Raw genomic sequence first — 21,296 nt, forward strand, 5'->3', positions numbered from 1 at the left:
GCTGTTCTTACATGCAAAAGCCAGCTGCGAAATGATAAGCAAACTTAGGTGGAAATATCATATCCCATTAAATGGCGGAAAAAGAGAAAAGTCATTTTTGGTGATTTCCCTCTACTTTCGAAAAGGCGTACCCGGCGACGGCCATGGCCATGTCCGTATAAACAGTCCTCTACTCCTCTGTAAGAAAATAAAGTGAGTAGTGCCATTATCAAAACGAGACATAAAGGATATGAGTCCCCCGGTAAATGTGGTTTGGATTTTCGAATTGCGGGCAAGGAAGTCCGTTTTTTCCAGTACTGAGCTGAGAGCAAGCAAAACCTCATCTCTATCTATCTATCTTGCCGCGTGTCTTTAGGGGGATGTTTTAGGTCTCTGTTTTTCTTCACGAAATCCTCCCCTACAGATTTTTAGCAGCTTTCTGATGCGAGAGAAAGGAGGCTCTCTTCATCGAGAGAGCCATCGGTAGACGAAACAAGCATATTCTCGACCTTTTAACTAGAATTTGGATCGATTTGAGGAGGTTTTTTACTGTGTTTAATTTTTTTTTTCCAGCGAGCTTGAGCTTGAATCAGCTGAGTTTTGCTTGATATCGAGGTAATAGAAGGATTCTTTTGTTTGAGGAGATTGCTTGAGTATTTTCCTCTGATTTTTTCATAAGATGGTGGAGATTTTGGCCCGGAAAACATAAAAATAGGGTTTTTCTCCCTCCACGTCCAATATCTCAACCAGCCGAGCTCTAATGCAAATTTTTAAAACTGATCTACAAAGAGAAACATATTTTTCCACGTTGCAGTAACTCTCTGTGCTTCTTTTCTGAGAATAGTAGGTGAGAATCAGATAATTTTGGACTAACAGCTCAAGACAACTCAAAAGAACCGAACTTAAGCGTTTTCTGTCTGTATTTTCTGCGTTATGCAAAGCTTCATTGAGCCATTTGGCAAATATCTTCACACATAAGGTCAAAATCCTCACTTTCTTTGTCCGATAATCTTTTATTAGTCTCTAGAATCTCTTAATCACCCGATCTTTCGCCCTAATCTCACGAATCTACGGATTTTCCGAGAATACCTTTAGGCAAAGCATCGAGACGAGAAGCACGGCTCTATACATAGCTTCCTCTCTCTGTTTTTTCTCATCTTTGTGTGTAAGAAATGGCTATGAGTTGCAGTGGCGAGATTAACAAGAATCTGGACTCCGGAAAGTATGTCCGGTACACGTCCGATCAGATCGAAGCTCTGGAACGAGTTTATATGGAGTGTCCAAAACCTAGTTCAATGCGTAGACACCAGTTAGTTCGTGAATGCGCTATCCTCTCCAACATTGAGCCCAAGCAGATCAAAGTCTGGTTCCAGAATCGCAGGTATAAATTTTAAATTCAATATGTTGTTTGTTAAACTAAGAATATGATTGATTAAATTGAAATATAAAATCATTGATTTAAGAGATGAGTGAGATATAAATAAATAAATGCTAAGTAAGAATAATAGAATGAAATCAAGTTTACATTGTCAAAATTGAGTTCGACTCGCTGATTAACGGTGTCTGAAGCATCCGAGTCAAGTTTTAAATGTGCCATTTCATTTTTTTTTTCACAGGTGCCGTGAGAAGCAAAGGAAAGAGGCTTATGGGCTTCAGACTGTTAACAGGAAGTTGACTGCAATGAACAAGCTGTTAATGGAGGAAAATGATCGCCTCCAGAAACAGGTCTCGCAGTTGGTGTATGAGAATGGATACATGCGGCATCAACTGCAAAACGTATGTTCTTTGGTTACATGGTTTTACTCTGTTTGGTGTTCATAAAAATTCTTATTATTTATGATTTCTGTGGGTTTTTTTATCACCCCAATGGCCCAAAAGGACTGAAGTTCACGGAATATAATTTTTTTGAATGGCAAATGAGAAAATATTAAAATAAAGGGGACCGATGGGGGACCCTAAAGATACAAAGCTAAGAAGGGAACATGCTCCCAAGAAAAATACAGAATTTTAAACGACTAGGGAGGAAGAAAATAAAAAAAACAATTTTCTCCCTTAAGACTCCCTCTCTTGCAAATTTGTCAGCTTCTCCATTCGTTGACTGCCTGATGTGGTTGAAGGAAATCAAAGAGGATCCAATTCTATCCTGGATCTCATCAAACAATGCAGCGAATCTCCAAGGTGAAGAACCTTTGAACCACCTAATGGCATTTAGAGAATCACCTTCAACCACCACTTTATTCAGATCTACATTTTGTAGCAACTTAATTCCCTAGTGAATGGCATGAACTTCCGCCTCATTAGCATCTGCCACCCCTACCCCTATTGGACTGCTGAATGCCCATAAAACTATACCTTCTTCATTTCTTAGTAGACCTCCAACACCTGAAGGCCCCGAAATTAATTAAGAGTATTTTATTTATTGATTGATAATTATTTTTGGGTGGCTGCATTTAAGAAAAGTTAATGGGTGAATTTGTGAATGGATTATTGTTACGTACCTAGTATAAAGAATAAATTAGTTATTTGTTATTTGGTAGGATCTTATCCGACCGTCTCCGGTAATTGAAGCCCATTTACTGGACTTATTCTGTTATTACTATAACTTTGTAAATAACTGAAACATGATTAGGTCCATAGTTGCCAGTTCGGGAAACGGAAACGGGAAACGGTACGTGAAACGGAAACGTGAAATACGTGAAAAAAATCAAAGGGGAAACGAGAAACGGGAAACGATAGAGAAACACATGTGAAACGCATAGGGAAACGTCTTGGGAAACCTAAAGGAAACGCTAGTGAAACGTACGTGAAACCTAAAGGAAACGCTAGTGAAACACATAAATGTGATGCTAACACATATATTGATAAGGACAACCCTCTTTAGTGTATTTATCTTTAAACTAGATAGGGCAGGGCTGTTCATAGAAAACTAAAGGGGGTTTAAATATACCCTTTAAAAGTATTAAAATTCCAAGAAACGCGTTTCCATGGAAGTGAAACGCGTTTCCAAGAAATGGGAAACGCGTTTCACATACGTTTCACATACGTTTCACAGGCGTTTCACCATTGTCCAAAAAGTGTTTCGTACCTGTTTCGGAAACGCGTTTCCCACCTACCCTAGGCGTTTCCTGCCTCTATGATTAGGTCATCAGAAAACCATCAGAAAATCTGGGCATCTCTACCATGGGAAAACATGGTCCTAACCCTCTATATTCAATCCTTTAAGCTTCTCCTAAAATGCTAGGGAAGGGTGTGCGTCTATCCTCTCACTGGACATGTATGCTTTTGTTTTACTGGCTGTCATGGCTAATTAGCAGTTTTTTTTTTTTTTTTTGGTTCACAATTTCATTTTTCTTTTCAATCTATATATATATATATATATATATATATATATATATATATATATATATATATATATATATATATATAGGGGTTGATGTTTCTAGTCCATCCGCCAAAAAATCGGTGCGGGCCCACAGTTTTTGTGTGATCCGAAGCATTCATTTAATAGGCCCTGACATGGATAGGGTGTGCCCAAAAAATCAGCTCCATAGGATCGTCCCAACCCTACGATTTGTGGAGGTTAAAATGGATGGGTATAAAACTTCACTAATTTGTCCAATTTTTAGCTCCACAATTCGAAGGGTTAAGATGATCCTATAGAACTGATTTTTTGGGCACACCCTATCTATGTCAGGGCCTATCAAATGAATGCTTTGGATCATCCAAACATTCTGGGCCCACTGTGTTTTGGGTCGGCGGACTAGAGAAGGTTCTCTAGTCGGCCGACTAGAGACACTTTTCTCATATATATATATATATATATATATATATATATATATATGTATATAGAGACACACACACACACACAAGCACAAAATTGGTTGAATATATGTCATCTAGTTGTCATATCACAGGATACTGTAAATTTCCATATTTAGAGTGAGGAATTAGGAATCTTCCATTCTATTAACCTTACCAGAAATGTAAGTAGTTGCTATCAGTCTAGTCCTTGTTACTATGAACAAAGAATAAGAAACAAATTCCTCCAATTACTCTTGAGGTTTCTTTAAGTTTCTCCATCAATTTTTCTGATTGTGTTTTATCTCTCAGGCATCTGTCACTGCTACAGACACAAGCTGCGAATCTGTGGTTACCACTCCTCAGCAAACTCTGTGGGATGTCAATAACCCGGCTGGGTACTCATAAATACCAGAAACACCATGATTTATTTTCCATCTCTTCATTTTTTTACACTACCATGGTCTCTGTTGCTGATTTTATTCTTTAAGTTTTTCCTTGTACTTGGCAGACTCCTATCAATTGCAGAGGAGACCTTAGCAGAGTTCCTTTCAAAGGCTACAGGAACGGCTGTTGATTGGGTCCAGATGCCTGGGATGAAGGTGTTTGTTCAATGCCCAGTCCTTTGTTTATTTTGATAATCATGCTATTTATATGACTTTAGATCAAAGCTTTATATGGTCAAATGCCTTCAGAATTTGAATTGGATGCTGAACTATGTGCTTTTACCCATGTTATGTATGCTAACTTACGAACTTCTCCAAAAGCTTGAGCTGTTGGAGAAAGACGTTATTTATCTTTTATACTTTAAGTCTTTAACACCCCCACACTTGTGGCCCACTTGGCAAACACGTGGCACATGTGGTCCTACTTTGGGCCGACCATCGCACGTCGATTTTTGCTATCCGGGAGGTTTGAACTCGAGACCTTTGGTTCTGATACCATGTTAACTTACCAACTTCTCCAAAAGCTTAAGCTGTTGGAGAAAGGCGTTATTTATCTTTTATACTTTAACAATGTAAATCCAAGTAACCGTTTTTTTGTGTGTGTGAAATGAAATGTAAATTTTAAGAAATTGTCTGTTCTCACTTTGTTTTATACGATGACCAGCCTGGTCCGGATTCATTAGGGATTGTCGCCATTTCACACGGTTGCAGTGGGGTGGCAGCACGAGCCTGCGGTCTAGTAAGTCTAGAGCCTACAAAGGTAAGAATTGGTATTTATAATCAGGCAATTAGTCCCCCTATCTCTGAAGGGATTGACAATGACCACTCTGAAAATTTTGAATTGGCCAGAACACATATAGAGGGCCATGATACCCTCAATTTTGTAAGGGAAAATTTTAAATGGTTTAGATGTAAGGCATTTTTTTTTTCTTCCAGCTAGTTCAAAAATTTTAAGGTTGTTTTCCATCAATTTTTCAGTAGTGGAGAGGCTGTACTTTAAAAAAAAAAAATATTATTGAGTTTCTTCATCACAGTAGTCCAATTCCTATTCCTTGACAGATCACAGAGATCCTCAAAGATCGTCCATCTTGGTTTCGAGATTGCCGAAGCCTTGAGGTTTTCACTGTGTTTCCAGCTGGAAACGGGGGGACTATTGAACTGGTATACATGCAGGTCAGTAAGTGTAGTTAAAAATTTTAGCTGTTTCCTGAGTGACTTACTAATTGACCCAGGTATCAGAGTTTTCGCTTTCTCTTCTTGGCCTCATTTATCACTTAATGGTAATTTCCCTTCAGATGTATGCGCTAACTACTTTAGCTCCTGCACGTGACTTCTGGACTCTGAGATACACCACAACTTTAGAAGATGGCAGCCTTGTGGTATGTAATATCATTGGTCCATTAGCTTGATATTTAGTTTACTGTTACCTGAATGTTTAATATGGTAGATTTGTGCTGTTAATTGTTAGTTGAGGGTTTCATTAAATGGATTTAACTAGGAGGTTCGATAAACAGAAGCTTTTTACGCACCAGGGATTCTTTCCCAGACAACAAACTGCGATAACTCATAAAGTACCAAGAAGTTAATAATGAAAAGTTAGATCTTGGGATTTTGGTTGCTCTGGAAACCAGGATTAATTCTTGAATCTAGTCATTGTAAAGGGCATCAAAATTCTGGTTGAATTTCCACTTAATTCTTTAGTAGTTTCGCAGAACCATGCTTGGTTCAATGGGCCGTTCATTATTGGTTTTTTATTTATGTCAAGGTCTGCGAGAGATCCCTTTCTGGTGGCGGGCCAAATGGGTCTACTGCTCCCCAATCTGTAAGAGCTCAGATGCTTCCAAGCGGTTACCTGATTCGGCCATGTGAGGGTGGAGGGTCAATAATCCACATAGTTGACCATCTGGATCTTGAGGTTTGATTTTTATTGACATCTTTCTGTTCCCACCATTACAGAGTAATTCGTTCTTTCATTCCTTTCTCAGGCATGGAGTGTGCCGGAGGTGCTCCGACCACTTTATGAGTCGTCCAAGGTTGTTGCCCAGAAAATGACAATTGCGGTAGGTGAACAAATGATTATGATATCATATATTTGTCAAGAAAATTCTAGTTTCTTCCAAACTGCAGCATTTACTGCACCATATCATGTTGGATCTTGATTATATTGAGCTGAGCTGACCCTGTCTCAAGGATTGCTTAAATTATTTTTTTTCACATGTCTCCATATATGTAGCATTTGGTTAAACACTAATAATTGCCTGGGATTTGTACTTTGTGTCCGAATTTGAGTTTGCTTTGGTTTTCCAGTTCTCGGTCCTTTCGTATTCAAAGAAAAATAATGACTAACTAATTGTTTACTGCGAAGGCACTACGCCACATTCGGCAAATAGCTCAGGAGATGAGTGGCGAGGTGGTTTATGGCTTGGGAAGGCAACCTGCTGTTTTAAGAACTTTTAGCGAAAGATTGAGCAGGTGATTACTTATTTTTTGTTAATTTTGAGCCAAAGATTGAGAAGCTTCACCTTTAGCACTATTTCCTCTACTTTCTTTTTGCAGAGGTTTCAATGATGCTATCAATAGCTTCAATGATGATGGCTGGTTGGTGATGGGAAGTGATGCTGTTGAGGATGTAATAATTGGAATAAACACAACCAAGAATGTGGGTGCTCATGTCAGTCCTACAAATGCTATGCCTGGAGGCATCCTATGTGCAAAGGCATCCATGCTGCTCCAAGTGAGTTCTAAACCTTCAATTACCACTTTTCCTTTGAGTTGATTTCGTTGGCTTCATCATGTGAAACAACCACTTAATCCAAAAGCTTAAGCTGTTAAAGTTGGTGTTATTTAATCATTCATACTTCAACACCCCCCTCACGTGTGGCCCCTCATTTTTTTTGGGTTGGGCCATACACATGGCACATGTGGCCCCTCTTTTTGGGTTGGCCATTAACATGGATTTTTAATATCAAGGAGTTGTGAGTTTTCACCTGCCGAGAGGCAATAGCTCTGATGCCATGTGAAACTACCAATTATTCCAAAAGCTTAAGTTGTTAGAGTTGGTGTTATTTAATCATTTAGACTTCTACACATCATTATCATCACATCCGTTGTGTTAAATGATTGTGTTATTTCTTGTTACATGATGACAAATCACCTGGCACTCCAAATCAGAAATGTTGTCTGACTAGGATTAGAATGCAATGCTTAGAACTTGCTGAGAAACTTGGAACTCAACCAAGCCGATATGCTTTGTCCAGGCTATGGATATTGAATACGAACTTCTCCTTCTTTTTTTTTTGAAAAATAAGGCTTCTTTTAACTCCTGTGCTTTCTTTTCCTTATACTTGATTTGAGATTTTTTCTTGGAATTTGAGGAGATTTATTTTTCTTTAAATCCTACCTCTTAGCAATGCTCTATCTTTTATCTGTATGTTTGTATCTTCTTTTGGTGGAGCTATTGTTAGTTACCAATTGTCAAAAACGAGCTTGTTGACTTGGAACTCACTGAGTTGAGTTGGTTTGTCAGTGCTCATTATACCAAGTCCTAAATATGATTTTGTAGAAACAATTTAGCAAGTTTTCCATTTATCTGCCTTCGTTGAACATTGGAAATCAATCAATTTCCATGCCTTCAATTTGAGTCCCATGTTTTTGAAGTTGAACATTGCTAATTCCGAAAGAAATCTTTAGTTTTCTGCACTAGTTTTGATAAATGCTGACATATTGTATGCCCCATCCCAGAATGTTCCTCCTGCATTGCTGGTTCGGTTCCTAAGGGAGCACCGTTTTGAATGGGCAGATTACAACATTGATGCGTATTCTGCTTCATTTCTGAAAGGAGGTTCATATGCCTTTCAAGGATTGAGGACTACAAAGTTTTCTGGGAGCCAAATCATCATGCCAATCGCTCACACAGTGGAGCATGAAGAGGTCTGGATCTGGACACACTCTTTGTTTGATTTATCTTGTTATCATAGCGCCAACCACTCATTTAACCTGGGTAAGGGCACCTGTGTCAGTGTTGGACATGGCTAAGTACAAAGTTATAGAATATGGAGTGTATGGTTAAAGATTCCCCTAAATAAGAAAATAGGAAGAAAGTACTTAAAACTGAGGAAAAAATGTGATAGGCTCTCATGTCGACACATGTCTATCTTGATGGTACTGATGTGGCTAGGAGCTTATTTAAATGACTCCTTGTTAATAGGTGTCTAGACATTGTGGGTATGTTATGTTATGTTTTCTTAAGTCATGTATGATATCGATTTCTCAGAAGATGGAATGAATCTTGAAGTACTAGACTTTTCTAAAAAGAGCCAATTTTTTTTTTTAATATCTTTAATAGAAAAATAAATCCAATTTACTTCAATCTTTTCTTGTCGTTTTCTTTTTCTTTCTTTTTTTCTTTTTTTTCTTTTATGAATGAAGTGCTTCTTTCACTTTCTATGAAAACGATCAACAATTTTCAACAGTTTATATAAAAATGTACATGTAACAAGCTATATGACCTGGGCATGGATATGAGGTGTCGGATTTGGTGACTTCAAGATGCCTTATACATTAAGGGCCCGTTTGGATACCTCATATTTTGTATTTGGATTTGGAATTGTGTTTTGAATACAAAATGAATAGATCCGCCAGCTCATGTTGAGGGAGACAGAGAGGGAAGGGGGTACTTCCTAGTGGAGGGGAGAGGTTGAGGAGCAAAGAGGGTGAAGGAAATTGCCAGATCTGTGGGTTTCCAATTACTTATTTCCACAGCATATTTGGAAATCTGATTTTTTTCACTGTAAGTCGCTGATTTTAAAATCCAAGGATTTGATCCGGATCCAAATCACAATGCAAAAAGGGCTGCAAATGTGAGAAATCCAAATCAAAATCTTCTCGGCATTCAAACGGGCCCTAACTGTACCTATATATCGAAATAAAAAACATATAAATTTAAGTAAAAAAGTTATAAGGGTAAGAAAAGAAAAGATACCCCATAATTACAAAATTATATTTTTTTGAAAAATATTTCCCTGAGAAACTTTTTATTTTATTTTTACAATTGTAATTAGTAAATATCTCAAGGAACAGAGAAGAGCGTACATGCAACATTGGGATTTAGATGAGTCAAATCTTCTTCCAATAACTGAATCAAATTGGGCGACAGTGGCAGAGGGTTTTACCCTTCTAAAATGAGGTTTGTTGCTGGTTTTCTGGTTTTGTGTTGATACTCAACTGAGAGGGGGGGCTCATCATTTATAAAAGCCCCATTTCAACGTTCTGCCGTTACGACCCTTAACGAGCATAAAGACCAGCCGTTAAACTCCAACAGCCAGAAAACCATTTATTATAAAAGGGTTATGCGTTACATCCCCTACCCTGCCACTGTGTCACCTACCCTCATCCTTAGGCGGGATCTACCTAACAATAGCCCCATCCATAGTTACCAACTGACATGTCAAAACATCAACATCATTCATCCCATTAATGCAAGTGCTTATGCCTGCGGCAAAAAACCATGCATGATATATGTTTGTGCGAATGGTGTTGTGAATTTATTCTATGACGAAGGTTTTCTGCCCATTCCATGCGATTATCTGATCGAGAGTAGATGGTCACCTAATCTAATATCAGGAATTTATCCTGCAACGAAGGTTATTTGCCTATTGGTTGATTATTTATCTTTCGACGAAGTTTATTTGCCCATTCGTTGCTTCTTTGCGATCAGAGTTTAGGTTGTCAATCGATTGTGCATTACGATTGTATCCTACAATGAAGGTTATTTAGCCATCTATTGTGATTTTTCCTACAACAATGGTTATCTGCTCATTAGCTGAGACTTTCTGATCAAAAGGATAACTTTTCAATCGTTACTACATCACGCTTTCATTCTATAATGAAGGTTATTTTCCCATCCATTGTGGTTTTGTCTACAACGAAGGTTATTTGCTCAGACGCTGCGACAAAGTGAATGGTTGCTAGTCTGAGGGTTGTGTCTGGTGGCTCTGGTTTGTCATTCGGTGACAGACTTGCCGGACGACAATGTCTGGATGGCGACTGACTAGACACGATGTTCCTGCTGGCCTTGGTTGCATAAAAAGGTGACGACGTTCCAGGTTTGTTTACTGCATTCTCCCGCCAGTAAATCCACAGGCACTGGGGCTGTTTCAAAAACATACACCCTTTTCCACGTAGACACCCTTTTAGACGATCTGATGAGCTTTGAAACCCTGTGGCCATGGGAGAACAGTAGTGACTATTTCGGTGGTGGTTGGTTTTCACAGCCGGCCATGCGGCGGATGGGGGTCATCAACTGCAATTTTCTGGCGAGGAGACCCACTGTCAGCTGATGGAAAATGGCTTCAGATCTTCCCTCCTTCCGGCGATGTTACAGACGATACCACATACAAATCTGTGAAACGACAGCAGCAAAATCTGGGCTGGCTTATAAAACGATGATCAACCTTGGAAATAGCTGAGTGGTTGTGAATGGGTTTTTCATGGCTAGAGATAATCACACCTTTGTCGACTTGCAGTTGCTTACGGTTGACTGTGGTTGTTGCCAGTGGACAGGGTGGGATCAGAAAACACAGCTCTTACTGACTGTACTTTATCGTCGTTTCCAATCATTGAATGATCTATTTGTATGCTTTTTCGGACATCCAGTCAACCTTATCTCATTCTACTGATAGAATAAAAACTGCAACCTGTATGCCTTCTCTGTAATCTTCTGCTCTGATACCGCTGAAGGAACAGAGAGGAAAGTAGATGCAGCAATGGGATTGAGCAAGGCAAGGGCTGGAATCTTCTTTCAATGAGAGAATCATAGTGGGTAACAGTGGCTGAGGTTTTAACCCTTCTTAACTGAGGTTTTCTTGCTGGTTTTGTTTTGGTATTCAACTTAGAAGGTGTGGGGGTAGGGGGCTCATCATATATAAAAGCCTCATTCCAACACTCGGCCATTATGTCCATTAGACGAGCATAAAGATCGGTTGTTAATAAATTGGCCAGAGAACCATTTAATATAAAATGGTTGTTTTACAACATTTTCTAGGGTTATCTGTGGATGAAAGATGTTACATACAGACCATTCAAAAAAGGAAAAAAAGATGTTACATACAGTATCATGAATTTGCATTAGTCAAACTTTGTTTCTATTATGTTTGTGTTCTTACCCTTTTTATTTGTGGATGATGCGTCCAGTTTCTTGAAGTAATTCGTATTGAAGGCCATGCTTTCACTCATGAAGAGGCTGTTCTATCTAGAGATGTTCATCTCTTACAGGTATTTTCTTCATTGACTTAGTGAATTGGACTTTACTAGTTTGTGCGTTTTGTGTATGAGTTTTAATTTTGGCTCATTTCTTTTAATACTGCATTAGTGTTCCTTGCTCAGATTGTAAAAGCTGAAATGTTTAATAGTTAATTAACCCTCAACAAGAAGTTGGACACTTTCAATTATTTGTGATAATGGAGGTACAAAAATCTCAAGTCATGTTCCACATGTTCCATTTGAAAACATGACTCCAGTTAGTTGTTGTTATTATTATTATTATTATTATTATTTTGAAATGGACATGGTTGATCAGTTGGTTAAATTGCACATTCGAGAAATTAATTTCTTTTGGCTCATTGACTTTAAAAGTATGCACACTCTTGAAAAGGGAAATAATATAAATAATATAAAATGGATTACCACCTAAAATCATCATACTATATTATGCTTTTTCCTTAAGGAAAATAACTAAAGAAGGTTTTATATAACATGTGTGCCTTCTCATCCGCTGCAATTTATTTGTTGGGAAAGTGAATTATTACTTTGAATGATTCACATGGTAGACTTATTTAAGCTGACTTGGGAGAATACCAAAACAATAAACAATTTTTCTGACCGGCATTAACATTTTCTAGTGTTCATCAATTGACCCTGCTGAAAGGCTGAAACACTACTGATGGTTCAGATGATCGCTTTTAGGAATTGATTGTGTTTGTCTGAACAAGTAGAAACCCTAAGACTTAATAAAAGGCATCATCTTGGGTATCTCAGGTTTGATAGGCGCACTTTCCAAACTGCAGTTTTAACAACCATGCAATTTTAATTAATTTTATATTATTTTTTTCAAGAGAAAATGAAAATCATTCCATTGACTGAAACAAATAATATTTGACTACTTTTCACTCTATATAATATTTGATGTTCACTGTCTCATGCAATTTAGAGGCTAGCACATGTGTTGGTATTGGATACAGAACTCCCTTGTTATGACAATGATAATCATCACTTAATTAAACGATTTCCATTCGCTGTTGATAGCTTTTGGGGAACTTCAACAGGCATTAAAAACCAATTGGAGTGTAAAATAGAGGAATGACATAATTAAAGAAGGGAGTGTGTGTGCGTTTTTCCCCCCCTTAAGGCCCTGTTTGGATTACAGGAATTTTCTTGAAAAGTTTGGAAAGGAAAATTATTTGTAAAATTTCTACTTTTTTCAGAAACGGAAAAAATAACATGAATCAACTCTATTCGATTCTTACTTGGTGGGTCCTTCAATTTATGATAATATCCCTCTACATTATCCATAATCATATCATTTCCTTTCAAATCGTAGAAAGAGAAAATATTCCCAAGAAAAAATTTTCCATCAGAAATTTTTGTCTTGCAATCCAAACGGGGCATAAGGGCATGCTGATATATTGTAATTTATTTAGATATCGTGATGCATTTATGTAGGTTGTGTGCAAATAATTCTTCAGACAATTTTGTCTTGAGAAGAACCACTAATTCCTAGCCAATGCAAGCATAGCATTCTTCCTGCTCCCAATTTAACTAATATTCATATGCATATTTTTGGATGGCTTTATATTTCAGCTTTACAATGGAGTGGACGAGGATGCGATTGGAGCTTTCTCAGAGCTTGTATTTGCTCCAATTGATGAATTGTTCCCTGATGATGCCCCGTTGCTACCATCTGGATTTCGTGTCATACCACTGGATTCAAAAACAGTTGAGTTCAAATTTATGCAAGCCAAACTTTATTTTCTCCTTTTAATTTTCTGGACTCTGTCATCCTTCAGTTACTAACCAGTATGTTGGTTGAATTCATTTTTTAGAAACTTGACTTAACTCCAAAGTGCCCTTTCTGTTTCCATGTTTTTCTGAACTAGTCAGAGAAAAACTATTTTCTCCTTTTAATTTTCTGGACTTTATCATCCTTCAGTTACTAACAAGTATGTTGGTTGAATTCATTTTTTTGAAACTTAACTTAAACTCCAAAGTGCCCTTTCTGTTTCCATGTTTGTCTGACCTAGTCAGAGAAAAACTATATCTTCTATAGTCAAAACGGCCTAGTTGATTTGTTTTTGTTAAAAAACAGAAACTCTGGAAAGTCCTTTTAGGAAACGATATCCACATTTCCTCGTTTGGATATTGGAATCCCACCCTTTATTTTTAGCTTCTTCTCTGATTGGCTGTTGATGGCACTGTTTCAAAACCCCCAACATCATTGATTGACTCGCCCGACCTTGGCCGAGTTCATGTCTGAGTCTGCATTTTTCCCTACCAAGTTAATCAAAACTACTTTGGTACTCTCCCGAGTTATGACCATGTCAACCCGAGTACTCGGTCGTGCCGTGCCAAGTCGACTAGGATTTGATTTGGCCACATATTGGCCTGTGCCCGCATTTTGAAACACTGATTGATAGCTTGTTGGGAATTGTAAGTTTGAAAAGCCAATGCCAAAATGGAGAATCGAAGCCCCCTCTTTAGTTTAGGCTTCTCTTGTTGTCTGTTGATAGCCTGATGTGAATTGTAACTTTGTAACAGCCAATGCCAAATCTGGAAAATAAAGAGATGGCTCCCAATATTAAAACAAGTACGATATGAGCTCCCTTTTATTTCTATATAAAGTCGGGGTTTTAACTTTGTCAAATAATGTCAACATAGCTGATTGCTTTCAATCAGCAAGGTTTTGAACATTGGGGTACTTTAATTATTAGAAATTCCACTTCAATGTTGAAATCATTTTTTTACAGAGTTTCCTCTTTAGAAGAAAATCAAGGCCTCCTATGCTATTGCTAATAATCCCGAGCTTCACCAATCTAATTTCAGTTTTTCTAAAAAATTACCTTTGTCAATCAAATTGGTCATACTTCTATAAGTTCATTGAGTTCTTGCGGAACGACTAATTTACAATTACTCTCCCAGTTTTTGAACATTATTGATGACTGAAAAAATTATCTTGATGTTTTAGCAATTTTGTAACTTCGTGATATCTAATAAAGTAGATGATGCTAATGTTCCCTCTACAAAGCTAATGCTTTTTTTTAGTGTGAAATACAGGATGGCTTGACGGCACATCGGACTTTGGATCTGGCATCTAGTCTTGAAGCAGGGGCATCTGTGAACAGGGAGAGAAGTAATACGTCGAACACTTGTAGCCCACGCTCAGTTCTGACCATTGCCTTCCAAGTGCCTTATGAAATTCATCTCAGGGACAATGTTGCAACTATGGCTCGACAGTACGTTCGCAGTGTTGTTTCATCAGTGCAGCGGGTTGCTCTGGCTATAACACCAGCTTGGCTTGGGTCGCGTATGGAGCCAAAGCTGCCTCCAGGCTCTCCAGAAGCTCTTACACTTACTCGTTGGATCTGCCAGAGTTATAGGCAAGTTCTGCTAAAACTCAACATGTTTGCATGCAAAAAAAAAAAAATCAGAAATTTGGACTTATAAATTATTTTTCAAGTTCCAATTTTGACCTATCAGAATAATGAAGTTGTTGCTTGGGCTTGGTGTATGACCCTGGCCAAAACCAGTTGGGTTGGCCGTGTACCAAGTCGATCAATGAGGTTTTGATCATTGCCAGGAGGCCCAGGACACCTTATTTTCATTTTTTCTAGTCATTATGAAAGTCCTGGATTTGGTAAATGACTAAAATAATCACCCATTGGAATGGGAAAAGTAATCTAAAATGTTCAACATCAATCGACTTAGATCTCAGGCTAGTAACATGGTTTGGCCTGCTTTCTTGTTCGGAGTGATTCGATCTACCATCTGAGTTGCTTTATTGACCCAGCTGAACCAGACTGGGAAATTGTGTGGTTGGCTTGCAACTTCTGTGTGCCCAAGTTTTCGAGTATTGGCTTAAAGTACACTTCCTCTTGCAGGAGAGCTATCACTTGGTTGTACTCCATGACCCTGACAAACCTGACACACTGAGATGGGCATGCAGCTCCATGATAGTATCAAAAAGTGTATCCGTATACTGTTTTATGAATATTAGTACATATATGAATGCAGATAATCGAAATAAATACATATACAATAGGATGATATGCATAGTACTATAGACCAAGAGATATGGTAGTTTATGGTATCCCGTCGACCTATAGATATAACTATTTCCTCGTTGTTGTATCTTATATATTTAAGGTATTTCTAATATCTAAGATATATTACATAATGCCATAATTTATGGTTCTCTGCGACTAAAGCCTGCTTATTAACTCCAATTTTTTTTTTCTAGTTTGATATTTCTCACTGATGGATTTCATTTGTTTTTTCTTCGGCAGTTACCATTTTGGGGTAGAACTGCTGAGGTCAGATAGCCAATCCAGGGATTCTATGTTGAAACTTCTGTGGAACCATTCAGATGCAATTTTATGCTGCTCCTTGAAGGTATGATCAAAAGCAGCCAAATGCTTAAATATTGCCATTTTGGAGTGTCTGATATGTGTTCTATACGGCAAGGTTTTAAATCTCGGTTTCGGTTTCGGTACGAAATTTCGGACGAAATCTTGTATTTGGGAAATTTCCGAAACGTTTCACCGAAATTTCCGAAACGTTTCACCGAAATTTTACCCAAACGAAACGTTTCGGCGAAGTTTGGTACTTTTCCGACTCACAGTGAATTTCGTTTCGGTTTCCACCGAAACCGAAATATTTCGGCCGAAACGAAACATTTCGGCCGAAATTTAAAACCATGCTATATGGCACCATGCATACCAGGAAAGATTCTTAATGTATATATTCTTGTTTTATGGTATTTTATTATCACTATTTATTAGTTTATTATTTATGTATATGAATTAATTTTCTAGACCACCGTTGATGCTAATATCATTAACCTAAATGGAGATGGAACATGATCACCTCCCTCCTTTCTGGATGTTACGTATGGATACAACCAAGTGATTTGTCGTTTGAGGATGTATCTTCCCCTTTGGCAAATGATTTTAGCATTCATCCATTTATATTCGATATTGGGAAATGATTTTGTCAGATATGACTGACTGAAAATTTGTATGAACACCCTTCAATTTGGTTCTCTACAGTCCCAACAAGCATGCTGTCAACTGTTTGGAGAATTTCTCCTCAGCAAATGATGTTAGGGTTCATCCATTTTCTATATTTTACTCCGGGAAATGATATTGTTGGGGTGTGAAAAATTATAGACGCCTTTTCATTTGGTGGTCTACAGAGCAAACATGCTTGCCATCAACTATTTTTGATGTCATGCAGGCTCCGTTGTATGGCATCAAAGAAGGAAATCCTCTCTCCCTCTCTCTCTCTCTCTCTCTCTCTCTCTCTCTCTCTCTCTCTCTCTCTCTCTCTCTCTCTCTCTCTCTCTCTCTGTATTATAGTATGTCTGAGACGATGTTATCATATCTCTTGGAAACTGATATCTATATCTCCTTGTTTTGATACAAACATCTCCTCTGTTTGAACCTTTTTTTTTTCAATGGGTATTGCTTTTCCGAAGGAAATGCGAAGAGTGAAAAAAATTTAAAAGTAAAGAGGGGTGTATCAAACAAGACCAGTGCAAATTTCAGCTCCATTTTCTATTCATGAGTCCTTTAGGGTTATTCATATGATTGGACGAAGTTGTTGGCCTGTTCAGTTGTCTGTTCTGATGCCTCGTGAGCGTGTCTCTTTCTGACACCAAAGACTTATTACAAGGTAAATGTCCATCTTCTTAACCAGTCGCATAAATGTATGGAACGGTTGATGTGCTGTGTTTTTTGGGGTCGTTGTGTTTGATACCTTGTGGCCTTGTCTGGTACATAACTTATCAGTGTCAACAATCACTTTATGCCTAGTTCATATATTTATTGTTTTGTGGAATTCTATTTATTAAGTTACATTTTATTATAATCAGTGTTCTAAAACTCTTGGTCTTCTAATTTTCAATATCGATTCAGCCGCTTTTCATTGATTGTGGTTATCATTTTGTGTGCGCGCACACACACACACATCTATATATATATTTGCACTACAATGTTTTGATAACGAGACAAACTCACATTGTCTTTTCTTTTTAATTGGCTATATATATGCTGCTGATATTTACACTACCATGTTTTGAAAAGACAAGTTGAGTTTGTCTCGTTATCAAAACATGGTAGTGCGAATATCAGTAGCCTATATAGATATATAAGTATCTGTACTTTTTGGAAAAGTGGTACACTCTTTGTTTAAACTTTTCTAGTAACTGCTAAATCATCTTACAATTCTTGAAACTATCAACAACCAATCCAGGGACATGTTTATTAGAAGTGTGGAGTGCCATAATCAAAACAAAGGGGTTGAGTTTATCATTTAAGGGAATGATTGCGCACTCCCTTATATTGGACTACCACTCATTTTATTAGGCACTTGTTTGATTGGATGTGAGGGCGAGCCTTGGCGCAATGGTAAGGTTGCTCCATTTGACTTGGTGGTCACAAGTTCGAGTCATGGAAACAGCTTCTCTGCAAAGCAGGGGTTAGGCTGCGTACATCTAGCCCTCCCCAGACCCCGCAATGGTGGGGGCCTCGTGCACTAGGCCGCCTGTTTTTTGTTTGATTGGATGTGAGCATCTTTTTTGGGAATTGTAACCGTGTTTAATAGCTCATTAGGAAAGTGTAAATGAAGAGTGCCATTATATATGTGCGCGTGTGTGTGCATGGTGATTTCACAAATCTCATTTAGTGGCCCCTCTTGTTCAGGAGGGATGAGCCGCGTCATAGTTCACTTTAAGTAACTCGTTCCTTGGGTGCTCCTCTCCTGAAAAAGGGGCCTGCTATATGTGATTTGCAAAATCAGCTCTCTCTCTCTCTCTCTCTCTCTCTCTCACACACACACACACACACACACACACACATATAGGGAAATGATATCTGCACTCCCACACACACACAGATATATATATATATATATATATATATATATATATATATATATATGAGAAAACGGTTCCTACACATATGTGTAGATAAGTTATCTACACACTAGCTTAAAATACAGTGGGGGCCACATTATTTGGGTGATCCAAGCCATTCATTTTTAAGGCCCTCACATAGATAGGGTGTCCACAAAAAATCAGATCCATAGGATCATCCTAACCATTCGAACTGTGGAGGCAAAAAATGGACTAATTTGTGAAGGTTTAAAGACATCCATTTTACCTCCACAAATCGTAGGGTTGGGATGATCCTATGGATCTGATTTTTTATGGACACCCTATCTATGTGAGGGTCTTTAAAATGGATGGCTTGGATCACCCAAACAATGTGGGCCCCCACTGTATTTTAAGCTAGTGTGTAGAGAACTCTCTACACATGTGTAGGAACCGTTTTCTCATATATATATATATATATATATATATATAAGGAAATGATATCTGCACTCCCTTGTTTCTATAATAGCTCTCTCTTAGCTTTACACTTTCCTGTTGACTGTTAAGCACTTAAAATTCACAAAAAGTTGTCAACAGCCAATCAAGCGTCTAACAAAGTGTGGAGTGATGTTATCACAAAATAAGGTAGGGCCGATTTGCAAAGTTCACATGGCTATACTATCCCTAAACAGAAAGATATTTATGCATTTTTTTGGTGATTGCCTATGGCTGGGCTATTCAGACACTGCTTGTGATGCCTGTTCAAATTGAGTCAATTCGGTCGTGCTATTGCATCAATAAAGCCAAGTTCTTGGTTGGTTATCATTGTTTTTAACAAGATGTGGAGACAGACTTTTAGTTGATGATTTGTACTTGTTTTGCAGTCACTACCAGTGTTCACCTTTGCCAATCAAGCAGGGCTGAACATGTTGGAAACGACTCTGGTGGCCCTACAGGATGTCACGCTGGATAAGATATTCGATGAGTCAGGACGGAAGGCATTGTGCTCCGAATTTAACAAGCTAATGCAACAGGTAATGCAGTCTTGTTAGGAATTTCCATTCTAAATCGGTCTTTTTGCATTCCTCTGTTACATCTTACATGCCGAATTACCCATGTCGGATTCCATTACTTTAGGAATCCCCTGCGGCACTTCTTGATCTCTTTTATATTTTTTTTTCTCAATACTATTACCACAACTTTATAATTTCTGCATGTTATGAGTTTTATTCATTCTAATAGTAAGTTTTTATATGAAAATAATACATTATATTTACTTACCTATTAAAATTTTCAATGCATTACTTATTATAACTTTATTATAGTCCAAAAAATTAAAATATTTTAACAAATCAACAAATATAGTTTTTTCTGGTCTCGCTCGATTCGTCATTTGATTTGGTGTACCCGACACTCAACCCATGTTAGATTCCAACACTTGTATCCCTACTGATGCAACATAGCAGTAGTGTAAGCTGCACAAAGTTCTGGTAAATGTAACAGTAACTTGTTTTCAAGCCTTTTAAGTTGGCTCTTCCTAAGCCTATAACTTTTACTTGCGTTGTTTCCAAAAATGGTTAAAACTCAAAAAAGAAAAAAAATGTATTGTTGCTTATAAGATATATTTTCTTAGAAAATGGCTATTGTTATGAGTCTTTAAACACATGCTCAGGCCCTAGTCATCCAATTATATTTTCCACAACTGCCAAAATGATAAAATCTCCTTTTAATAAGAAAGAATATTTCTTGTCAGTAACTTAGCAATATCTACCAAACATTGTTCTTTCTAAGTTATTTCCCAAATACTGTCCAGAAATAGTCTTTTTCCTATTAGTCTTTAAAAAAAACGATACCTGTTTTAAATTACATTTTATCACGACCTTCTATATAGGGATTTGCTAGTGTCCATCGTAGAAGGCATTTCGTGGATGGTCTGTTGCAGCTGACAGCAGTCACAGAGGCTCACTTTTCAGAACATTTTGTCTTCATTAATGAATAACGAGGTGGCTGCTGTCAGATGCAACAGACCATCCGCAAAATGCCTTCTGCGATGGACGCTAGCAAATCCCTTCTATATATATGTGTGTGTGTGTGTGTGTGTGTGTGTGTGTGAGAGAGAGAGAGAGAGAGAGAGAGAGAGAGAGAGAGTTACTCCCTGGAGTAGATAACTTATCTACACCCTAGGCTTAAAATACAGTGGGGGCACATTGTTTGGGTGATCCAAATCGTTCATTTGATGGGCCCTCACATAGATAGGGTGTGCCCAAAAAATCAGCTCCATAGGATAATTCCAACTCTTCGAACTGTGGGGACAAAAGATGGACAAATTTATGAACATTTATACCGTCCATTTTTACCATTGGTATCCACTTTCCAGTAGCAGAATCAAGGAAAAGGTCTTAATTTTTTACACCCAGTTTCTTGCAGATTCAAAACTTTCCATTTTCTGTCTAATTGGTTTTTGTTGACAGGAGTTATTTTGATCACTGTGGATGGAAATAAGGAGTTTAGTGATTTGTGAAAATTTTCTCTTTGCTGTTTTAATGTTCAAATTTATAACAAGTTTCATTTTTTTTTTCCCACTTCTTTTTTCTCTCTTATCAGGGTTATACGTATCTTCCAGTTGGGATATGTTTGTCGACCATGGGCCGGCATGTTTCCTACGAGCAAGCAATTGCCTGGAAAGTCCTCGGCGAAGATGACACCCCACATTGCCTTGCCTTCGCCTTCATCAACTGGTCTTTTGTTTGAAATTTTGATTATCATGTAAAAAGAAAGAAGAAAATCCATCCAGTGTTGTACTTAAAATGAAAAGGAAATATGGAATATTTATATCTATTACTTTAATTACATGGGCTCTCAAATCCTAGAATCTCTACAGGACTACCACATGTTTTACTTGGAAAAGTTTTATTTCGAAAAGAGTGTAGAAC

The 21,296-nt window shown here is 37.8% G+C and overlaps 1 protein-coding gene across 6 annotated transcripts; it reads left to right on the top strand.

Moving 5' to 3' along the window:
• Positions 1-184: 184 nt before the first annotated feature.
• On the top strand, positions 185-21,229 carry LOC143892290 (homeobox-leucine zipper protein HOX9-like). 6 transcript variants are annotated; one of them, XM_077396801.1, is made up of 20 exons: positions 186-462; positions 553-594; positions 824-1,360; positions 1,596-1,755; positions 4,090-4,175; positions 4,289-4,379; positions 4,888-4,983; positions 5,283-5,396; positions 5,519-5,602; positions 5,989-6,138; positions 6,209-6,283; positions 6,589-6,695; positions 6,780-6,957; positions 7,965-8,153; positions 11,415-11,495; positions 13,080-13,214; positions 14,538-14,872; positions 15,779-15,884; positions 19,248-19,397; positions 20,968-21,229. In XM_077396801.1, exons 3-20 carry the CDS (start codon positions 1,152-1,154, stop codon positions 21,112-21,114), a joined length of 2,493 nt encoding a protein of 830 aa, XP_077252916.1. In that variant the 5' UTR covers positions 186-462; positions 553-594; positions 824-1,151; the 3' UTR covers positions 21,115-21,229. The 6 variants fall into 6 exon arrangements, with proteins under 6 accessions (XP_077252917.1, XP_077252916.1, XP_077252919.1 ...); XM_077396802.1 differs by having other exon boundaries at positions 185-958; positions 1,075-1,360; XM_077396804.1 differs by having other exon boundaries at positions 186-958; positions 1,169-1,360.
• The last annotated feature ends 67 nt before the right edge of the window (positions 21,230-21,296 follow it).

The sequence above is a fragment of the Tasmannia lanceolata genome, unplaced genomic scaffold (genome assembly GCF_043159265.1).
Source record: "Tasmannia lanceolata isolate RefF3 unplaced genomic scaffold, GAP_Taslan_0.1 ptg000015l, whole genome shotgun sequence".
In the NCBI taxonomy this organism is placed as follows: domain Eukaryota; kingdom Viridiplantae; phylum Streptophyta; class Magnoliopsida; order Canellales; family Winteraceae; genus Tasmannia; species Tasmannia lanceolata.

Coding starts and splice junctions, on each gene's coding strand:
- LOC143892290 (XM_077396802.1), top strand. CDS start 1,152: ATGGCTATGAGTTGCAGTGGCGAGATTAACAAGAATCTGGACTCCGGA. Junction 6,139..6,208: donor TTGACCATCTGGATCTTGAG/GTTTGATTTTTA, acceptor TTCCTTTCTCAG/GCATGGAGTGTGCCGGAGGT. Junction 14,873..15,778: donor TGGATCTGCCAGAGTTATAG/GCAAGTTCTGCT, acceptor TTTCTTCGGCAG/TTACCATTTTGGGGTAGAAC.